Here is a 19,788-nt window from a genome sequence, read left to right on the forward strand (position 1 = left end):
TTATGATCAATGATGACTTTCAACCGTCGATTTAACTCAGACCATTGACTCCGGTAAATCTGGTAGAAACTTCAACAAAATTCTAGTGGCAATCCTGCCGGATCATAGGGCAGATCTTCTGGACGTTTTTTATAATTCAGGGATCCCTAAGCCTGTAATGATAGAATACATAGTCTCTACTTATAAAATACTTATAAAATAGGTGGAGATTGTTCATCCCACCCATATATGTCTAGGGATCATCCCCTAAATCGTAAAAAGCAATCCAAAGGATCCGAACTCGCTGGATCAAGCCATAGATGTGCCTGATGTTGCTTCTATTGAAGCCGCACTGACTGATATCAAAGGCTATGGTAAAATCCAGCAGGGTTGGGTGGGTTACGCCACTTTGGCGTTTCAATACACATAGGCTTGTTAGTGTGTCTCATCCCTTTTCTCCGTACACGAAGCCCTTACCGTTGAGACTAGATATCGTGGTCCATGAAAAAAATAGATCCGGAGATGGTCCATTTTTAATTACAATCAGATTTTAGTCACGATCTAATTATAATTGATTACGATTTCTTTCTAGATTTATCGTCCACATCAAATTATAATTTGGATTGAAGCAAACGGTCGGAGATCGCCGGAAGTGGACAAGTGTCCAGATTATCGGACGCTGAGTAGGGGCGACGTCCGGACAACCTCCGCCCTCCTACTCCAATTCAAACTATAATTTGATGAAGACATGAACTTAGAAAAGGATCACAACCCATTACAATCGGATCACAATTATGATACGACCACAATTAAAAATGATGAATCCCTGATCCACTTTTTTATGGATCAAAAGATTCCTACTCCTTACTATTTGCCTCCTTTAATATTGAGATGATGGACGATTCATGAATAATATTCATAAATAAAATTTATTCATCAATAAAACTTTATTAATATAATAAATAAATTTAAAAATTTTAAAATGAAATTAATATTATTAAATTCAATAATCAATCAAATACAATTAAAAATAATTTTTCACAAATAGTTAAACAAACTTAATTAAAAACCCGATATCATCTTAAATAACCTAACCCGAATCAACCTTAAACTAGTAAAAAGAAACTAAATTAAATTTAAATAACCATGTCAACAGCTTATTTTATTTTAAATTTATTTGACTCAATTATCTTATCAAATAAATTTTAAAATTATAAAATCGAGATCACCCTAGCCCCATCTTGAAAAGATTACAAATGTTCACTCAATCTGAAATTGCTTCAAGGCCTGTTCTGGAAGATGAGATTGAGAAGGTTATCAAACCTGTTCTAGTAAATTTTTGTTTCTCGTCGCCTCCAATGATGAATCTACAAGTATCAAACACCATACCAACAAATCAAGACACCACATATATGCTAAAATGTGATTGGAATTCATCTGCCGTCATAATAATTCTATCAACATCTATTGTGTTGAACCTCGACCGTAGTGATACGTCACTATAAAATGTTTTCAAACGATAAGACCAAAACCTAAATGTTAACTATTATGCATATAAAAGTAGGTATGTTAAACATGAGTGCACAAATTACACTTAGAAAAATAGGATTTTCATTCATTCCAAAAAGGTTTACAAGTACTTAGGTGATAGAACTAATAAAACAAACTTTTTAAACTGGCATCCACATGAAAAAAACTCGTACATAGCTAAGCAGCAGATAAAACGAACGATGAGTCTGCGAAAAAGCAACAATCTTTAACAAAGTCTAGTTGTCCAGCCATTCTGGAAGCACTCTGACGACTTACATTGATACTCCCGATATTTGCCTTGAGTAAATCTAGAGGTAGGTAGGTCAATAAGAGATGTCAGCTGAGGAAATAACAATTAGAAATGCAACAATATGTCTTGTGTAATGGAAGATAAAAAATAGCATGATAAGCTAGAAATAAATGATATAGCTTGCAAGGTACAGCATCATGAAACACCGTATAGCATATTAGTATTTCTATAACTTTTTTGAGTTTCCCCCTACTCTCTAATGGAGAGACACTTTGTGTATACTTACCACAAGTATGATTGCTCCTGCCAAACAACACACACTCTTCGATACCAAATCAAGTGTGAGATACCGGTAAAAGTGAGTACCCGTTACTAAGTCAACGGGCTCGCAAGAGAACAATAAGCAACAAGTATGTGTTATTGTTTAATTATGCATGATGCTTATGTATGATCATGAACTAAAAGTAATGATAGCAACAAAAGCAAATTGCAAGTGTATCACAATGCAGATTAAGAAGATAGCATATGATATTAGTGTTAAGAAGTAATAAATGAGAATTAGCTTATGCCTACCATGTACAAGAAACTATCATGGAGTTCAAGGGTGATAGAAACAACAATTAGCAATAATAAAGTCAAAGTAGCCGCTTCCATCATGTTGGATTTCTAACAAGATTAGTTAACGTCATTCGCTCCTAGATATCCTTTACTTGATGGAGAATGATCCACACAACAACAAGAAGGATCCCACCTCAAGTGAAGGTCATCCATAAAAAATCGACTAAATGCCCACTGTTTATCGCTGCTATGTTCCGTGATTCACCATTCACATACAATAGAATCCCTTCCTCAAGGCAATTTGTAACAAAAGTCATAATGGTGCTAAAGTTCCTAATGAAACATTTGTAAAAGCTTATAGAGGTATAAAAGCTTCAAACCTCTTGAATGGTCTTAGTCTCAAGCCAATATCAATTCAGCTAATCGATCTATAAAAAACCATATACTTGAGATCATAGAAAATGAACACACACTTCAGATTGAAATATAACTATTCAAGAACTAATGGAATGTATTGTGGGAGTCATGTATTTTGTTGTGTATTATGATGTTACCAAGTAGATTACCAAGAACTTTCCTACAAAAGATTCTAGAACATGTTTTTTTCTCAGAAAAAAGAGAAACATTTTCACAGCTCGGGGTTGTGCTTTCACATACATGGAGGTATCCTACTTAGTGAGAATATAATACAAGATAACCAAGAACTATAAAGATAATAAATAATTCAAGATAACCTGGAAGTGTTCAGCAAAAATATGAATTTATTTCTTTTGTTAAACGAAAGTACAACAAGAATTACCTAGCAAAATGTTAAATGAGAGGAACAAAAAGTAAAGCATGTAAAGAAAATATAATTTTTAACATTTCAAAAAATCTTTGAGCAACTCTATACACAGGCTAAAACCAACAAAGACTTTAAAACAGATCTTTGCCTACAAAATTAGACATCAAGGAAAACACAAAGTACAAATTGCTAAGCGTGTACAAAAAGAATATGCATAAATCTTAATCTTAATTAAGAGTCCAAGAATTCCGATGAGTCTCAATTCTCACTGTCACACTAAAGTTCCAGATGGACTTTTATTTTAATGTAAAAATTCGTCTCTATGTCTATCACTTATCAATGATTATTCATGTATTTGTATTCACCTCTAATTTATCACTAGTAAATCTACTTTAATTATCATCACTTATCACAAGCAAATCCATATACTATGGTAAAAAAACTATCCCGAGCTAGAGGAATTAAAATAGGTTGACATCCTTTTAGATAACCATATAATATGGTAAAATATAGAATATTATGCATTAATATAAATAAACATAAAACTATTAGCTAGCATAAACTTCCATCTTATACATTCTGAAAGAAATATATTTGTACAAAGAAGGATAATCAAATACTCTTTGAAAAAAAATAAAAACTAATACTGAATATTGAAAATAATAATAAAGAAAAAGGCTTGTGAACTTACTTAGCATCCCTCTATGAGGCACACTAATTATCACCTTGTCTTTCTGAAACCAGTAATATATCCTATGTGCAAGTGGGTTTACTCTGCAAACACCTCTGAATTTTCGGAAAACCAAGGAACATTCAATATATCATAAAGGAACACAACTCATGTCAAATGGCAGGTCAGTCACAAAACGGTATAGCATGCAACATCTTGCTGGAACCCTTTTGTTTGTGTCATCAAAAGACGTCATGTAAAATGTCATCATCGTTGTCATTGCCCATTTTCCCAGTACCTTCGGCCCTAAAAAATTTTCTTGGTTTTGGTGATAATCCCAGAGCAACCATCTCCTCATCGTACTTGCGAGCCATGTCAACCAACCCTCTCTCCATCAAGGCATCAATCAGTGCATGATAAGCAAATGAATTTGGACTATGACCCTGCTCCTTCATTGACTCCCAAATCATGAGCACAGGCCTGAGAAACCCCCACCTGCCAAACTTTTTAATCAGCATCACATAAGTATCCATCCTCGGTCGGGTGCCGTTCCTTAACATCCTCTCATAGAGCCCAAGAATCTCCTTTGGCTGACTCATGTTCTGAAAAAAGCTGTGGTATGTAACCGCATTCGGTGCACAACCCACTTTATTCATCTGATCAACAAATGCATATCCTTCCCTGAACCTCCCCTCACGACACAATAACTTTATGATAATGTTAAACGTCACAACGTTGGGCTTGCAAGAAGAGTCTAGCATCTCCCTGTACATTCTAATGCCCAAATCAGCACCTTGTGGCACTCCAATTGCCTGGATTACTGTATTATAAACAACAACGTCCAATGGAAACCCTTTTTTCTTCAACTCTTTGTATACTTTGACAGTTTTCCAGGGCTTCCCAGACTTGTAGCAAATATCCATGTAGATGGAGTAAGAATGCAGGTCCTTCTCAACACCTTTCTGATCCATCTCCTCCCAGAACTCTCGGCACTTCCTCCACCACTCCAACTTGAGCCATCCCCGAAGCAGGAGGTTATAAGTCTTGGTGTTGGGGGGAAAAGGCGGCGACTTAGAACGCAGGCAGAGTTCTTCAGCCTCAACTGCATGGCGATGGTCGCAGAGAGCGTCTACGAGTTGGTGGAAGGTGTCCCGATCCCGGAGGCCATATTCTGATGCGGCGCGATAGAGGGCGGCTAAAGCTTCATTGACAAGATGGGCTGCAGCAAGGCGGTTGAAGAGGACACGGAAGGAGGGGCGGAGGAGGTCGGGAGGGGAGAGGATGCGGGATTGGGAAGAGATAAGGGACCAAGCTAGTGGAAACTCGAAGTGCTTACCCAGAATGTCGACGGTGCGGGCGAGGGCTTCGGCTGAGTTCGATAGGCCGCCCGCAGCAGCGGCCGGGGCAGACCAGTGGAAGAAATCGAGTGCCCGCTGCCAGTCGTTCGCATAACTTGATAGGGTTTCTAAAATAGCATCCAGATCGAGATTAGTGGAGGAGGCGGAGGTGGCGGCGGCGGATGATGGAGAGGAAGAAAAGAGGCGGTGGAGATTTGGGGAAGACGGCAAACGCATGACGTCACGCAGCGTGTGCGACGAGGAATTGCGGTCTCTCCTATTTGAATCAGGTCGGACGTATAACCCGGGTCCGGTTTAAAAAGGGTTTACCCGTTACGGCAAAATGAACGAGTTTGTTAGGCCACGCATAGTGTCATTAATAATTAATGCGAGAACTGAACTTATTTAAAAGAAAAGAGATTTTTTCTCGCCATCTGATCTGAGAGACTGCTTCCGGTCGCCTGCTAGCTCCGATCGCCACCGATCGGAGATGCGGCATCCTCTAGGTCTACCGTTCTTCCGCCGGAAGCACCGTCGCTTTATCATCCTCCTATTCGCTGTCGCCTCCACCGCCTTCTTCCTTCTCCTGATTTCCTCCCGCCCCGTCGAGCCCTCCGACGCCCTCACTTTCTTTTCTCACGTCGGAGATCCGAACGACGTGGAGAATGATACAGGGGGTGCGGAGGAGGTGAATGAGGACGATCCGGAATCGGAGGAGGGTGTAGTGGTGATGGAGAGAGCAGATGGCGGTGCGTCGTGCGCCACGGTGGAGAAAATGGGGGAGGCCTTCGCGGCGAGTTCTGAAAGGGAGAGCTTGAGGGTGAGAGAACTGATTGAAAGACACTTCAATATTCATGGTACTTCACAAATCGAAGCTCGAGTACGGAGTTATTCTCTTGAGAGAGTACTTGTGTGACGATCGTAAATTTGCCTTGAACTCCCTTCTTCTTATTTTTTCTGGTAGTGTTTGTGGCTTCTCCGGGTCTCTTAGGTTGATTTCATGATTTTTCGATTCAAGTCTTTTAATTTTCCGTGAATTGCAGTCGGTATGAACATAGAAGATGGACTAAGGAGAAAAGGCTGAGGGGTTATGAAATCAGTCTAACAGTTTAGAAGATTTTAGAGTTTCATTCTCAATGTTTATGGTAATGAACGTTATTATTCCGAGTATTATGAGTTAATCACAAGGTAATATCTGAACGTTTTTAGGAAACTTTTGCATATGAGTTTGGCTTTCTGTTTTTTAGATTATACCCTTCCAAGATGGTTATTCAGAACTAGAACTAGATGGAATATTGTGCCTTAAATAGCCATCTAAATAGTAGTGGGGTTTAAAAAGGTGATGATAGGGAATGCAGTTTAGAGCAGTGAAATTTGTGAAATAAGATTCCACACTGATCAATTGCATTATCTACTTTGTAAGTTTGTGAACTTTTGTCAAAATTTTGAAAGTTAATTGTTGATTCATACTTATCATTACCATTAAGATCTTTGATACAAACTGTGATTTAAGCTTGAAGAATTGATCTTCCATCATCAACTCCATGCATTGGGCTGCCTTTGTTTAGATGTTTTCTGATTCTCAGTCATACATGGACAGCTGATACATTTTTCATGTGCACGGTTCACCAAGCATGACTTTCGAGGTTATCATTGGTTTTGTTGTTACATAAAAGCTTCCTTTTGTCTATAAGATTCGGAGGAAATTGTTGAAGTTATTCACAAATATCCCTCTAATTTTCTTATTTATTGTCTCTTCATAATTACATCCCTTTAATTTTCTATATTTACAAATAGGTCCTTAACACTCCCTTTCAAGCAAGTTCAAAATATTGTAATTCAATTTGTTGCAGATATACTTAATTTTCTTAAAGACAGCAAATTTGCTAAATTGTTGGAACTAACAAAAGTAATCATGATGTCCTTAGATGACCTTTTACCTGATACAGTGATAATCAACCTCTATATGTTTTGTCATCCCATGAAAAATTAAACGCACAATTGCACAAGACAGCTTGATTAGCTCACATATAGTTTCAGGTGCTAAAATGGAGTATTTTTCAATTTGTCATCTACTGCTTGAACCAAATTAGCTCACATATATTTTCTGCCATAGCCCTGCATTATATCTTTGCACATGACTTAGCAAAATAGTTGTTCACTTCTTGCTCTTCTAAGACTGCAAATTACCTTTCAAATGAACATAGTAACCATATGTAGATCTCGGATTCATGGGAGAACTTGCCAATCTACATTAACATATACATAAAGCGAAGATGGCCATGGCGATACAAGAGACTTTTTCATGGAGCATTTGTAATAGATCAGGAAATCGGATATATGTCAAGTCAACTAGATCCTTAGTGTGGAAGCTCATGAAAGCATGTTTTGTAATTCCTGCAAAACCATCATCAACAATGGTGATATCATCACCATAAATAAAATAACAATATGGTTCACAAATCTATCGATAAGTTGAAACATTTCCGATGATTCCCCATCTATGTTACTTTGACTATGGTATGAGTATCTGATATGAGTATGGATCGTAGTGTCTGACATTGATATTTTTAAAAAAATTACTTGTGATCAATGGAAATATCAGGTGTTCAATTGGAATGTTGGTAAGGATTCAACAGTTTTCAATTATATCCTATTAGAATGCAATGTCTTCTCTAATTTTCAAGTTGCAAGTGGAGAAACTGGTACAATGAGAAATCTTTTACTAGTTTGATTAACTTGCAGGAGCTGCAACAGTTCGTGATCGACCTCCAGGTGAGTTTTGCAGACATGGTTTTGTGATAGGCAAAGCATCTGAAGCAGGGTTTGGAAATGAAATGTACAAAATTTTAACTGCAGCAGCATTAAGTGTTATGCTAAACCGGTCCCTGATCATTGGACAAACCAGGTATATATATCTTCCTCTAGCTTTGTTCATCTCTGCAAATGAATTTCTGAAGACATTAGATTTGAACTATTTACATTTTTGTCTTAGATTTTGTGTGTATGCTTGCTTAGTCAACTGCACTTATTTGCGAATTTATGACCTCTTATCACTTGCTACTGATTTGTGTATATGGTATACCTTATCCTTGGTTGTTTGAAGTCTCATTGTTGTAAATTTTTTTGCAGTTTCTATGATTATGAAGATGGATTCAATAGTCTTGTATTTTAAGTCGTGTTTCAAAAGAAAGTTTTACTTTTGTTTCACAGGCAGCAATATCCTTTTGGGGATTACATTTCTTTTACCAACCATTCATTTACCCTGAAAGAAGTCAAGCATTTATGGAGAAAGCATGATTGTGCTGGGAAATATGGAAGGAAGTTAGTAATGAGGATTGATAATTTTGCACATCCAATGGACACAAATGTTCTTTGTAGTAACTGGAAAGGCTGGAAGCATCCTATTATATGGTAGGTGCAGCTCTCCTGCATTTTGTAGCAATATTTGTAATAAATCTCTCCATTCTCCATTTCTATCAATATGCAATTCTACTGTCAGATTTTCTACAAAAAAAAGGAAGAAATTAGCTAGAAACTCTGGTAATGTTCAATAAAGGAAACACAAACTTATAAACCTATCATCTAGATTATAGCACGAACTCTTTAACAATGGCATATTACTTTCTTAGATCTTCATCTTCACAAACCTGACTTCCCTAGTAGGTATGCCAGGCAAGACATTCCTGACTAGTGTCTATTCTCTATGATACCCCTATTGTCATGCTGCTCCCCCCTGAATTAACATTTCTCTCACCTGAGTATTGAATCTGTTTCCTCTAACTAATTTTCTTTGTTCTGTTTTTGTTTATCTCTGCATTAAAACATTTCTTCCAAAGTTATAAACAAGAATAAACTTGATAAATTGCTACCAACAGGTTCCAAGGTACAACTGATGCAGTGGCCATTCAATTTTTTCTGAAGAACGTACATCCAGAAATGAGAAATGCTGCTTTACTTCTTTTTGGACCAGAAGAATCACTTCGCTCAAGGCCTAATGTATTCGGCGAACTGTTACGTGTTATTATATCTCCTTCATCAGCAATTGAAGAAGCTGTTAATCAGGTTTTGCAAGGAATAGATCCTGACATTGTGCTGCACATGCGCATGATGAGTAACAGGTACCAGTAGAAGACACTACAGGAAACTAATATACTAGTTTTGACTGTCTGATCAACATTTGGATAGTTTCTATTTAATGGTTTCAGTCTATAAACTTTACCCAGTTTTTAGCAAGGTTTCAAATCATTGACCTATCAATATACTTTAATGCTTGTTGCATATCTTGGAATATTTGGCAATGACACAAAAATCTCAATTATTCATTAATTTAATGTACAAAGATAAATTTTTGAAGTACAATGAATTTCTTTTGGTTGTTTGCAAGGCCTATAAGAGCAATACAGGCTGCAGTACAATGCATTAAGAAAGCATTAAGCAGCTTTCGGTTCCAGTTTGGAAAACCTAGGGTGGCTTTGGTTTCAGATACTCCCTCATTTGTCAAGGATATTACTCCCTTCTTGCTGGAATTTGCAGAAGTAAATATTCTGCCCCTTGTGTTTTTAAGGATTAATGCATTAATACTCATCTCATGCATTTCAACTACTAGTTTAGTAACTTAGAGCAAGAAATAAATAAAATGTAACTTCTTCTAGTTCTCTGCATCGGGGGAAGTAGCATTTTCACTTTCTTTTTCTGTTGGAACAGGTAGTTCATTTTGATTACAGTGTTTTTCAATGGAATAGTTCTATTGGAAGCATGACAGCACGGTTGCAGGTATACTCAACTTTATTAGTTGTATAAGATTGTGTTGATAAGTAATTAAAAAGACAACCTAGACCTCCTTTATTTTGCTAATAATCTACATGAACACTGTACCAACTCATTATCTCAAGTAATTGGCCATTTGGATGTGATTCCTCATATTAAGGGCTCAAGAAGGCATGTAAACCTAACAAAAGAATCAACATTTTACCCTTTCATGCACTCAAAATTTAATATTACCTAAAATGTACACTGTATTTTGTAACTTATCAAAGGGCACACTTGTTCAAAGTGAAATAACAAGACACATCCACTAGACATCCAAACCGCATAGAAAATTAGCCCGTCGCTTAAACCTTCATTGAACCATCACTCACATTTGTCATTGTCAAGGTATTTTGATTGCAATAACTTAATGGCCATAAAATGTTCAGAGTTGACACATGTATATGGTTTGATTCCTTGAAGAATCATGAATTCAATGGAAAGCTTCATTCTATGCCACATTAGCCAAGTTAAACAACTCAATTTTGTCATTTGAGGTTATGGATAGATTTCTTCCAGCATCATGAACTTAACTTAATGGGAGACTTTAGATGTCCAAATTTGATACTTTTTGGTCATCAAGGTGTTTTGACCAAAAGACCTTAATGGCTAAAAAATATCCAAGTTTATCTAATTTGGTCATCTAACGTAATGAATGAATTTTCTAGAGCATCCTAAGCTTAGTGGGAGGCTTTAGATGACCAAATTGAACATTATTTTTATTGGCCAGAGTACCTTAATGATCATTGAACTTTCTATATTGATCATCTGAGGTCATTTGTAGATTACTTAGAGCAATTTGGACTCATGGGGGGAGGCTTCAGATGACCAAATTGAACAACTTTTGAACATCAAGGTGTTTAGGCTAAAGCACCTCGAAGACAATAAATGACCAAACTTGTGAGTTAGGGACCATGAATGGATTTCTTAGAACTCCCTACACTCCTACTCTGTAGGAGGTATTGGATAACCAAATTGGATTGTTTAAATCCATTAAAATTTATCAAAGTTACAATGCAATCAAAATGTTTCGGCCAAAACACTTTAATGACCTTCTAAGGGGAAAGATCAAGCTTATAGGGCCTTAACACATTCATATTACTGATAGATAGAGCTATCAATTTGGGTTAGGCCCGTGACCCGCGCGGGTCGGCCCGCAACGGGTTTGGGTTGGCCCGCGGGTTGAGAAACACATGTAAGATAAGTTTTATGCCAATTTATTATCTTTCTTTATTATAATTTTGAAATAAAAATAGTACTTTTCATCCAACATAAGTACTAGTTTATGTCCATTTATATTTAAAATACATGTTTATGGATACATTTGATTGATAAACCTTTTCGAAGTAAAACGTTGAAGATATAAAATATTTTTTTAATTTTTTTAAAAAAAATTTGATGAGCCCGCGGGTTGACCCGCTAAACCCGCAACCCGCCTTGGATTGGGTTGGGTTGGAAATTTTCCAACCCGTCAAGTTGACGGATCGACCCGCCCCACCCCGCCATGGGTTAACCCCTCTGACAACTCTACTGATAGGGATGAAATTATGCTTGTACGAGAACAGTTTTGATCAGGCAATCAAGCTTTTTTGGCCAAAAAATCTTGATGGCTTTACAATGGTTTTAACACATTCATGTTCATCCTAGGGATAAAAATAAAATGGTGCTTGTATAGGATGATTTTTTTGGACTGTCAGAGTGTTTTGGCTAAATACCTTGATAGTTTTCTAATGAGTTGAAATCAAGCTTACAAGGTCTTAATATATTCATGTTATTCGTAGGGATCAAATGTGCTCATCATTTTATTCCTAGAAGTAACATGAATGTGTTAAGGCTTAGAATCAAGATTTTGCACAATGTTTTAGACCCATTAAGTTGTTTTGGTTAAAACACATTGATGGCCATAATGTATCCAATTTGGGCACCTGAAGTTTCCTATTAAAGAATGCTCCAAGAAATTTATGAATACTTTATGACTATCAAGGTGTTTTGGTCAAAGTACCTTAATTGTCAAATATATATATGTATAATTTGGTCTTAAGCCTCTCACTAAGTCTAAGATTTTTCAAGAAATCTATGTCCTTAGGTGACCCAATGAGACAATTATATACCTCGACAACTAAGAACTGTCAAATTTGAGCATCTAAAGTCTCTTGTTAAGTCCATGATTCTCTAAGAAATTCATCCATGACTTCAGATAATAAAATTGGATGATCGTGGCCACCAATTTGGCCATATGAAACAGTGTTTTGAGTCCAAAATGCTTCAAAGAGTTCAATCATGTCCTCAAGATGTCAATTTTTGGATATTTCATAGCTATATAGGTGCTTTAGCCAAATACCTTAACAGTTAAGAACAATCCAATTTGACTATATGAAGCTTTCCGATGAGTTCTGGATGCTTCAGCAATCCAACCATTTTCTTAGATGTTAAACTTGATCATTTTATGGCCATCATAGTGTTTGGCCAAAACACTTTCATAATAAATTTGGGTGATAGTTCAAGGATGGTTTAGGCGATGGGCTAATTTTTCGTGTGGGAGGGAAATTTCATTATTTCACTTTGAGAAAGTGTGCTCTTTGGTAAATTCTAAATTCCATTGCATTTTTTGAAATAACAAACTTGAGTGCATGAAATGGTAAAATGGCAAAAAAGAATAAAAACATGGAGACTATTAGTTGGCTATGTTTTCCCTCGAATCGTGGATTGCTTTATTAACAAATTTTTTGATGCTAAATTGAATGCTGAACTAACCAATTTAGCAACAGTAATTCACCTCCACCATCTTCATGTTCTCTTAACAAATAGATATGTGCTGATATTTTCTGGTTGCAGTCATTGACCTTTCTCTGGCTGGAGGGCATAATGTAATGCTATTGCCACCGATTGCTGAAGTTAGAGCATAATATAATGCTATTGTCACCCATAGCTGATAGCTGAAGCTTGTTCATACTTGTTGTGCTTCTGGTGGTAAAGAGATTTTTGTGAATTTGGTTTTAAATTTATGGGAGGGTTTGTGCATTCCTTGTGTTGTTTTCATGATCTAGGTTCCTTTTGTTTTCGTGATTTAGTATTTTTAAGTTTTTTAAAATTGAAACTGTTGTATTATGACACTATTGAGTGATAAGGTTCACATAGCCAACCCCAAATAGATGTGAGACACTCTGTTTGATGACGATGATGTTGAAGACTTCCAAATTATCTTCTTTTTATAGTCATGTTATCTGAGATAACAAATGTGTGTTTACCCTGCACAAATTGTAACAAATGTGTGTTTACTCTGCTGATGCATCCATGAAGAAGCAATTACAACGTTGACTGACTTGGCTTTCCTTCATCCTCCAGTCTTCTGATTTTAGAGCAAAGGATTGGGGTCCTGCACCAAGATGGGTGGCATTTGTCGACTTCTTCCTAGCTTCACGTGCCAAACATGCTGTGGTATCCGGAGCACACCGTCGCGTTGGCACAACTTTTGCCCAACTGGTTGCAGCACTCGCAGCAGCAAATCAAAATGGTATACCCTCACTCATGGTCGCATCATGATCCCTTAGCAACCGGCAAGTACTGATCTACTTTCTGGGATTACAGGTAAACATCACTCAGCCTCCAACTTCTCATTCTTTAGCAGCTTTCACAGTAACCTGTTGGTTGATGGTCTTAAGAACCAGATCGGGTGGGGTCACATCTGGAACAGATTTGGTGGTCCTCTTAGCTGCCCCCACCAAGCTCACCAATGTGCTTTGTCACCGCTCCTTCCACCAGCATGGTGGGACGGTGAGTGGCAAAGCCCCATTGCTCGAGATATTCAGAGACTAAAAGAATTTGGCGTTGGTCTTTCGGAAAGTGGTAAAATTGTTCAAACTCAACTACATTCCTTCTGCCAATCAAGAAAAGATTATGTCAAAACTCTAAGAGTCTTTGAACAGTGAGGATGAGTTCTGTAGCATGTGGTGAAGAACAGGATTTCCATATGCCGATTATGACACTTAGGTAAAAAAACTTTATTTGATCCATTAGCTTAACTAAATTAAATTAATTTAAAACCCTAAGCTGCTCTATTTAATAACTTGGAAAGTGTAGTGTTACTTAAATAATTAGTTTATAATTGATAAATACTTTAGATATCAATATAAATATATTATACTACATCATATTAACCACATATGCTTTGCACATTTGCATTTGTAACCTTACGAAGATAACTTTCAGCATGCTGGATGTGTTGGTAAAAGAAACATCAGTCACTCAACAGAAGAATCTCTAGTTTCACTAATGTTAGGGACAATTTCCAACTAAGATTGGATGAACTTATAATTTCAAGCGATAAGGAGCCAAAAAAAACTATATGTTCGCTGTCGACCGACTATGTGAATGGTTGTGGGATTCTTTTCTGAGTTGCCTCGTTTGGGTAGGTGCATTTTTTAGAATGGGAAAGGCGATTGATGCAATCAAAGAGATTGAGGGTTATGATAATATTAAGTGGTCATTTCTTGTCATGGTTTAAACCCACATGAATAACCTGGATTGATGCTTTGCTTCTTGTGAAGTTTCGAGTCGGTTTTGAGAATTTTGCCTCTGTTTTTTCTCATACATCATGCATTGCACCTATACAAAGCTAACCAGACATAGAGTGCATGAACGAACACATTTCCAGTTTGGAGCATAAGCTTTCTGAAAATCATAGCAGTGCTAGTGTTATCATCAGAAGCTGCACTATTGCCTGTCAAAGCAATTTGCCGCGATATCATCCTAGATAATAGATCTATTGCAATGGCATCGACCCAAAAAAAACATATTTAGAATCATTGTAATATTCACATTGTGCAATTTATAAAATGTTATAATCAGGTTAACCATGCAGTTTATAATATCATAGCTAAGCATATTAGCCGACCCTTGGCTGCTAATCGTTATCACAATGTTTTAGATTTTCATGTTCAGATGTTCATATGAAATTATAACTTGCTCGAGGTAATCCACCTGTAGATAGGTTTATTGATTGTTCTCTCATATTAATTGTTCTTAGTTATGTGAGGATCCAATAATATTATCTTATAAATTTATGACAACATATAAAATTTATGAACTTGAAATGCAAACTAAAAATTATATTACTTCAGGAGCAGAGTAAAGTTTTCTCCTAAAAATGATAAATTCATATATTAAAATTTACTATTACTCAAAAAAAAAAACAGATAAACGTTGTTGTTATAAATTTTTAATAGCAAAGTATAAACATTACTAGTTAGGGGCAAAAAAAAAAAAGAAAAAAAGAGTTAGACTTTAGCGAGCTATTTTACAATTTCTAACATTTTTTAAAATTTTAAAACAAGGGGCAAATGCATATTATTTTAATTGATGAATACTATAATTACGTTGACAGTAGATTAAAAGTAAACTTCATGTTCATTAAAAAATTAAGTAAAATTTTCACTGAATAACTTGAGGGACGAATTGCCTTTAACCAACTTCTAGTTTTCTCCTGCTGCTCTAAACTCTGATGGCAAAGAGCAATGTTCTAAAAAGCACGAAGTGCGATAAAGACCGAGTCCAAGCTTCAAGCTTTATTTAAGGGAGCTTAGGACGATTTTAAGCATAAAAAGTATTTTCTATTTTTAAATAAAATTTAATTATCTTAAACAAATAAATAGATCAAATAATATTTAAACATGATAAATTTAAGATATATGCATAAATTTCTCATATTTTTAGAAAGGCAGAAGTCATAGTTTATAATATCTAGTAGTTTTCACAATAAAAGAATATAAAAATCTAGATATTATCTAATTGCTTGTTTGATTCTAATTCGATCTCCTCATCTTCACTCATTTCATCTTCTGTATTATCCGATACAAACTTGTTTTCATCAGGCTCTCCTATAATATTAGTATTAAGTGTCTCTTGTTGGCGGTAAAGTGTCAATTTCCACCTCAATTTCATCATACCCTCAATTATCCAAGATTGTACCTTGCTACCATCACGTGCAAGTAAAGTCTTTAATTTATCCTTCCTCTTCTTCTTATTCATCAATCTTGCATTAAATTGAATATAAACTAGATTATTCATTTTTGTAGCATCTAGTCTATTCCTTTTGTTGGTGTGCATCTAGATAAGAAAAAAATAAAAAAAGTTAAGAGTAATTTATAAATTATTATACAACTATCAAATTAAAATATAACAAGACAATTAACAATATTTTACCTCTTCAAAGACAATCCAATTCCTTTCACAGTCGGATGAACTAGTAGTTAAGCCGAGGATCTTCTTTGCCATCACTTTTAATTTGATGTATCATTGCCATAGAAATCTCACCAACTTATTGGAAAATATTGAAAAAGAGACAATGATAACAATAATGGAAATCAAGAATAATGCCAACATACCTGGATTGTAATTTTGATCATTAATATGACATCCATTTGTTGCTAGTTTCTTCCCAAAAGTACTTTGTGAATGTACTTTTGTAATTCAATATTTATAACATGATGTTGCATTTGAGCTTGGGAAAGAACTTTTCAATACAAATAATCATATGGTCATCAAATGATAATCTTTTATACTTATGATTCTTGAAGTAATATGGATTCTATTCCGATGGTAAGGTGGGGGGGGCCCGCCAGGCAGGAAGTCAAAGTGGTCAACACCCGGCAGTTCGACCGGGTGGATTACCTTCCTGATCAGCAGGAGGAATGGTCGACCCGGCATTTCGACAGTTCGGCCTAACGCCGAGTTTCCGACGCTCACAAGGCAAAACGGGGAGAAACAAAAGCTGAGCGGTCATCCCGCTCGGCTAACGGTAGACACGACATTCAGCCGGCGGGCCCCCGCTCAGCCCGGGAAAGGTACTAGCCAAGCGATTCCTCCGCTCGGTCCGGAAAAGGCGCTAGCCGAGTGGTTCCTCCGCTCGGCCTGGTAAAAGACAGAGGGAGCAAGTGGCGAGATCTTCCTAGGAACCAATGTCGCCGACAAGAAGCATGGCCAGCAGTCTGGTCGGACAGAGAATCGTACGGTGGAAACTTCCACTGTTACGTCAGAGATATGCTCGTGCTATTAAGGTAGGGTGTCGGGCGTGCTTTCCTGACACATCCATTCCGAGTATGCTTGGAGGAGCGTGCATGCCTTGGGGAGCGTGCATGCGCCTCTGGGGAGCCCTATATAAGGATCCCTAGACTTCGACGGAGGTATGCACATTTCATTACTGTAGCTACAGTTCTCGCTTCTTTGTTCTATATTTTTCTGCCGGAGATTTGACTTGAGTGTCGGAGGGTCGTCGTCGGGAACCCCTCCCCGGCTCGGCGTTGTGTTTGCATATTCACAACGACAAAGGAGCTACGTCTTGGGAGTCTTCGGCTAGTCAACAGGAGCACCACATCCCCAACGTCCATCAACTCAGCACTCGGATAGGATCAAATTGGCGCCGTCAGTGAGAACGCACCTGAATCCGAGTCAAGAAGATGGAAGAAGTTGGACGCCAACACACTATGACGCTCTCTCAAGAGGAACTTGACGCGCTCGTGCAGGCGCGAGCGGCCAAGATGATAGAGCAGCAACAGAAGGCGCTAGCTGAGTGGCTGGCGCAACAAGCAACTTCAGCATCTGGAGGCCGAGCGGCGCACGAGGACCATCCGGAACAGCTCTCTATATGGGGTCAAAACAAAGGTCCGACCGGTACGCAAGTAGAGGCGCCACCCGCGTCGATCCCATTCCACCGGGCCTTGTTCCAGACGCCCTTTGAGATCGCGCAAGTGAATCGAGACCGGTCTTCCTCAGACGAAGCTCCTGCTCGAGATATAAGAAAGGGAAGAGCGCCCCGAGCTGACTCATCACCTGAGCGGATCAACCGTCAATTCTCCGAAGAAATTCTGCAGGACCCCCTGCCAAGGTACTACGCACCCTTGGCGATCGGCGAGTACAGCGGATCGTCAGCACCAGACGACCACCTCGGCAAGTTCGACAACGCGGCAATCCTTCATCAGTACACGGATGGAGTTAAGTGCCGAGTCTTCCTCACTACTTTGTCCGGCTCAGCACAACGTTGGTTTCGAAGGTTGCCGGATAGCTTCAAGGACTTCAGGACGACCTTCCTCCACCACTTCGCGAGCAGCAGGCGCTATCAGAAGACCAGCGTCAATTTGTTCTCTATGAAGCAAGGGTCGAGAGAGACTCTTCGGATCTACATTCAACGCTTTAACCAGACAGCTATGGACATCCCCACGGTCTCGTCCGAAACAATGATGCACGCCTTCACCCAAGGGCTCATCGACAGGGACTTCTTCCGCTCGCTCATCAGGAAGCTGCCCCGCGATTACGACCATATGCTAAAAAAGGCCGGCGATATTTATCAATGTGGAGGAAGCTCAGGCGGCCTGAAGGAAAGAAACGCTAACAGAACCAGCTGTGCACGTCGAACAGAGCCCACCAATCAGCCATCAGTCTCCAACATGGCCCCGAGCCGATATGGTATGCCCACAGCAAGAGGCAAGGTCACACGCCGTGTAACAACCACCCTTCTCACTACTCTCTAAAGGCGACCGTTACATAACTACTATAGATTCTTTTTTAACTAGTATAGCAAACTGTACATTAAAATTTTTCCAGAAAACTTAAAATTTCGACAGAGTATATGCAGTTCAGCAGGACTAACATACAATACAATACTGACATGCACATATAACTCTTAATAGCAGAAAACATATGAAATTATATCTCAATGCAAACACAAAAGTACCTACTTACTAAACTGAACTCATCTTTGCATGCAATCTAAAGCAAGAATAATCTCAAATGACATGGAATATAAAGTACAATCTCAAATGACATGGAATATAAAGTACAATCTCAAATATTTCTTATCCACTAAAAACATGGAAACTTAATAATGTCCCAAGTCTCTCTCATAGTCCTGGCATCACACACATCATCGAACACCTCCTTGTCGCCTTCGTTTGCTATAACTTTTCCTTTCCTTTATCTGCAGTAAGAGAAATGCAAACTATAAGCGAATGCTTAGTAAGCGCTGTCTAACTCACAAAAACTCGAATGTGCATATAAATACGGCAATGCTAAAAAAACTGAATCTGTAAGAGGAAAACTATTCATGCTCATCTAATAGCAAAACACTAAAATTTGCATACTCATGATATACCAGAATAAAACTGCATGCTGGAAAACAAGGCTAATCATGCTCAATAAACTAATCAGGAAACAAATAAAACTAATACTGCATGCTTCGAATTAAAAGAAACTAACTTGCTGAATTTTAAACTTAAGTGAAACTTGTTTTAGTTGTTTAAAAACTTATACTTTAATACTTCAAAATAATAATAAAGTTTCTCTGGGGCCCAGGCTTAGTACCAATGCGCGCTCCCTAATAGGGACGGTGGTAGCTAGTCACCAGTCCTACGAGGGTAAAGACCTTGGTCTTACCAGGGCCAAGACCTTGGAATTGGTCACCTGGATTTGTTTAACGACAACCTTGGAAGTCAGGTACTAGCCTTTTTAAAATAAAATACTTGTTATCTTTTATTATTCTTACAATAAAATGCCTTGGCATTCCTTTGGGCACTTGGTGTGTTGCTGATCCCAATCCTTAAAATTTAGGAATCCTATCAAGACCTTGGTCTTTTCTTACTTATAGCTACTCATAATCCTCAAAAAGGGTTTAATGGAACACATAAACACTCCACCAAAATTCATGGCTATTCATGCTTATTAAATGGCACAGAAAATCTAGGACTTCATGCACAAAATGATAAACTGTTCAGGTTCATAAAAGTAGCATAAATTCTGTAATTGCATGCTCTAAAATAAAACTGCTCATACTCATTGGATAGCTTGGAATTAATTAAATCTGCACGTTCATGGTAGGGTT

General features: G+C 37.7%; 2 protein-coding genes across 4 annotated transcripts; one reads left to right on the forward strand and one right to left on the reverse strand.

Moving 5' to 3' along the window:
* Window positions 1-1,573: 1,573 nt before the first annotated feature.
* On the reverse strand, window positions 1,574-5,388 carry LOC122021882 (pentatricopeptide repeat-containing protein At1g80550, mitochondrial-like). The gene is made up of 2 exons (XM_042580055.1): window positions 3,793-5,388; window positions 1,574-1,817 (listed from the first exon to the last, which is right to left on the reverse strand). The coding sequence occupies exon 1, from the start codon at window positions 5,343-5,345 to the stop codon at window positions 4,014-4,016; it is 1,332 nt and encodes a 443-aa protein (XP_042435989.1). The 5' UTR covers window positions 5,346-5,388; the 3' UTR covers window positions 1,574-1,817; window positions 3,793-4,013.
* A 119-nt stretch (window positions 5,389-5,507) lies between these two features.
* On the forward strand, window positions 5,508-13,930 carry LOC122021880. Of its 3 annotated transcripts, XM_042580053.1 has the most exons (9): window positions 5,508-5,965; window positions 7,854-7,883; window positions 7,968-8,016; window positions 8,322-8,522; window positions 8,987-9,229; window positions 9,496-9,646; window positions 9,816-9,884; window positions 13,263-13,431; window positions 13,506-13,930. In XM_042580053.1, the coding sequence occupies exons 1-9, from the start codon at window positions 5,599-5,601 to the stop codon at window positions 13,844-13,846; spliced, it is 1,620 nt and encodes a 539-aa protein (XP_042435987.1). In that variant the 5' UTR covers window positions 5,508-5,598; the 3' UTR covers window positions 13,847-13,930. The 3 variants fall into 3 exon arrangements, with proteins under 3 accessions (XP_042435987.1, XP_042435985.1, XP_042435988.1); XM_042580051.1 differs by having other exon boundaries at window positions 5,510-5,965; window positions 7,854-8,016; XM_042580054.1 differs by having other exon boundaries at window positions 5,510-5,965; window positions 7,854-8,016; window positions 13,580-13,775.
* Window positions 13,931-19,788: the final 5,858 nt, after the last annotated feature.

The sequence above is a fragment of the Zingiber officinale genome, chromosome 9A, assembly GCF_018446385.1.
Source record: "Zingiber officinale cultivar Zhangliang chromosome 9A, Zo_v1.1, whole genome shotgun sequence".
In the NCBI taxonomy this organism is placed as follows: domain Eukaryota; kingdom Viridiplantae; phylum Streptophyta; class Magnoliopsida; order Zingiberales; family Zingiberaceae; genus Zingiber; species Zingiber officinale.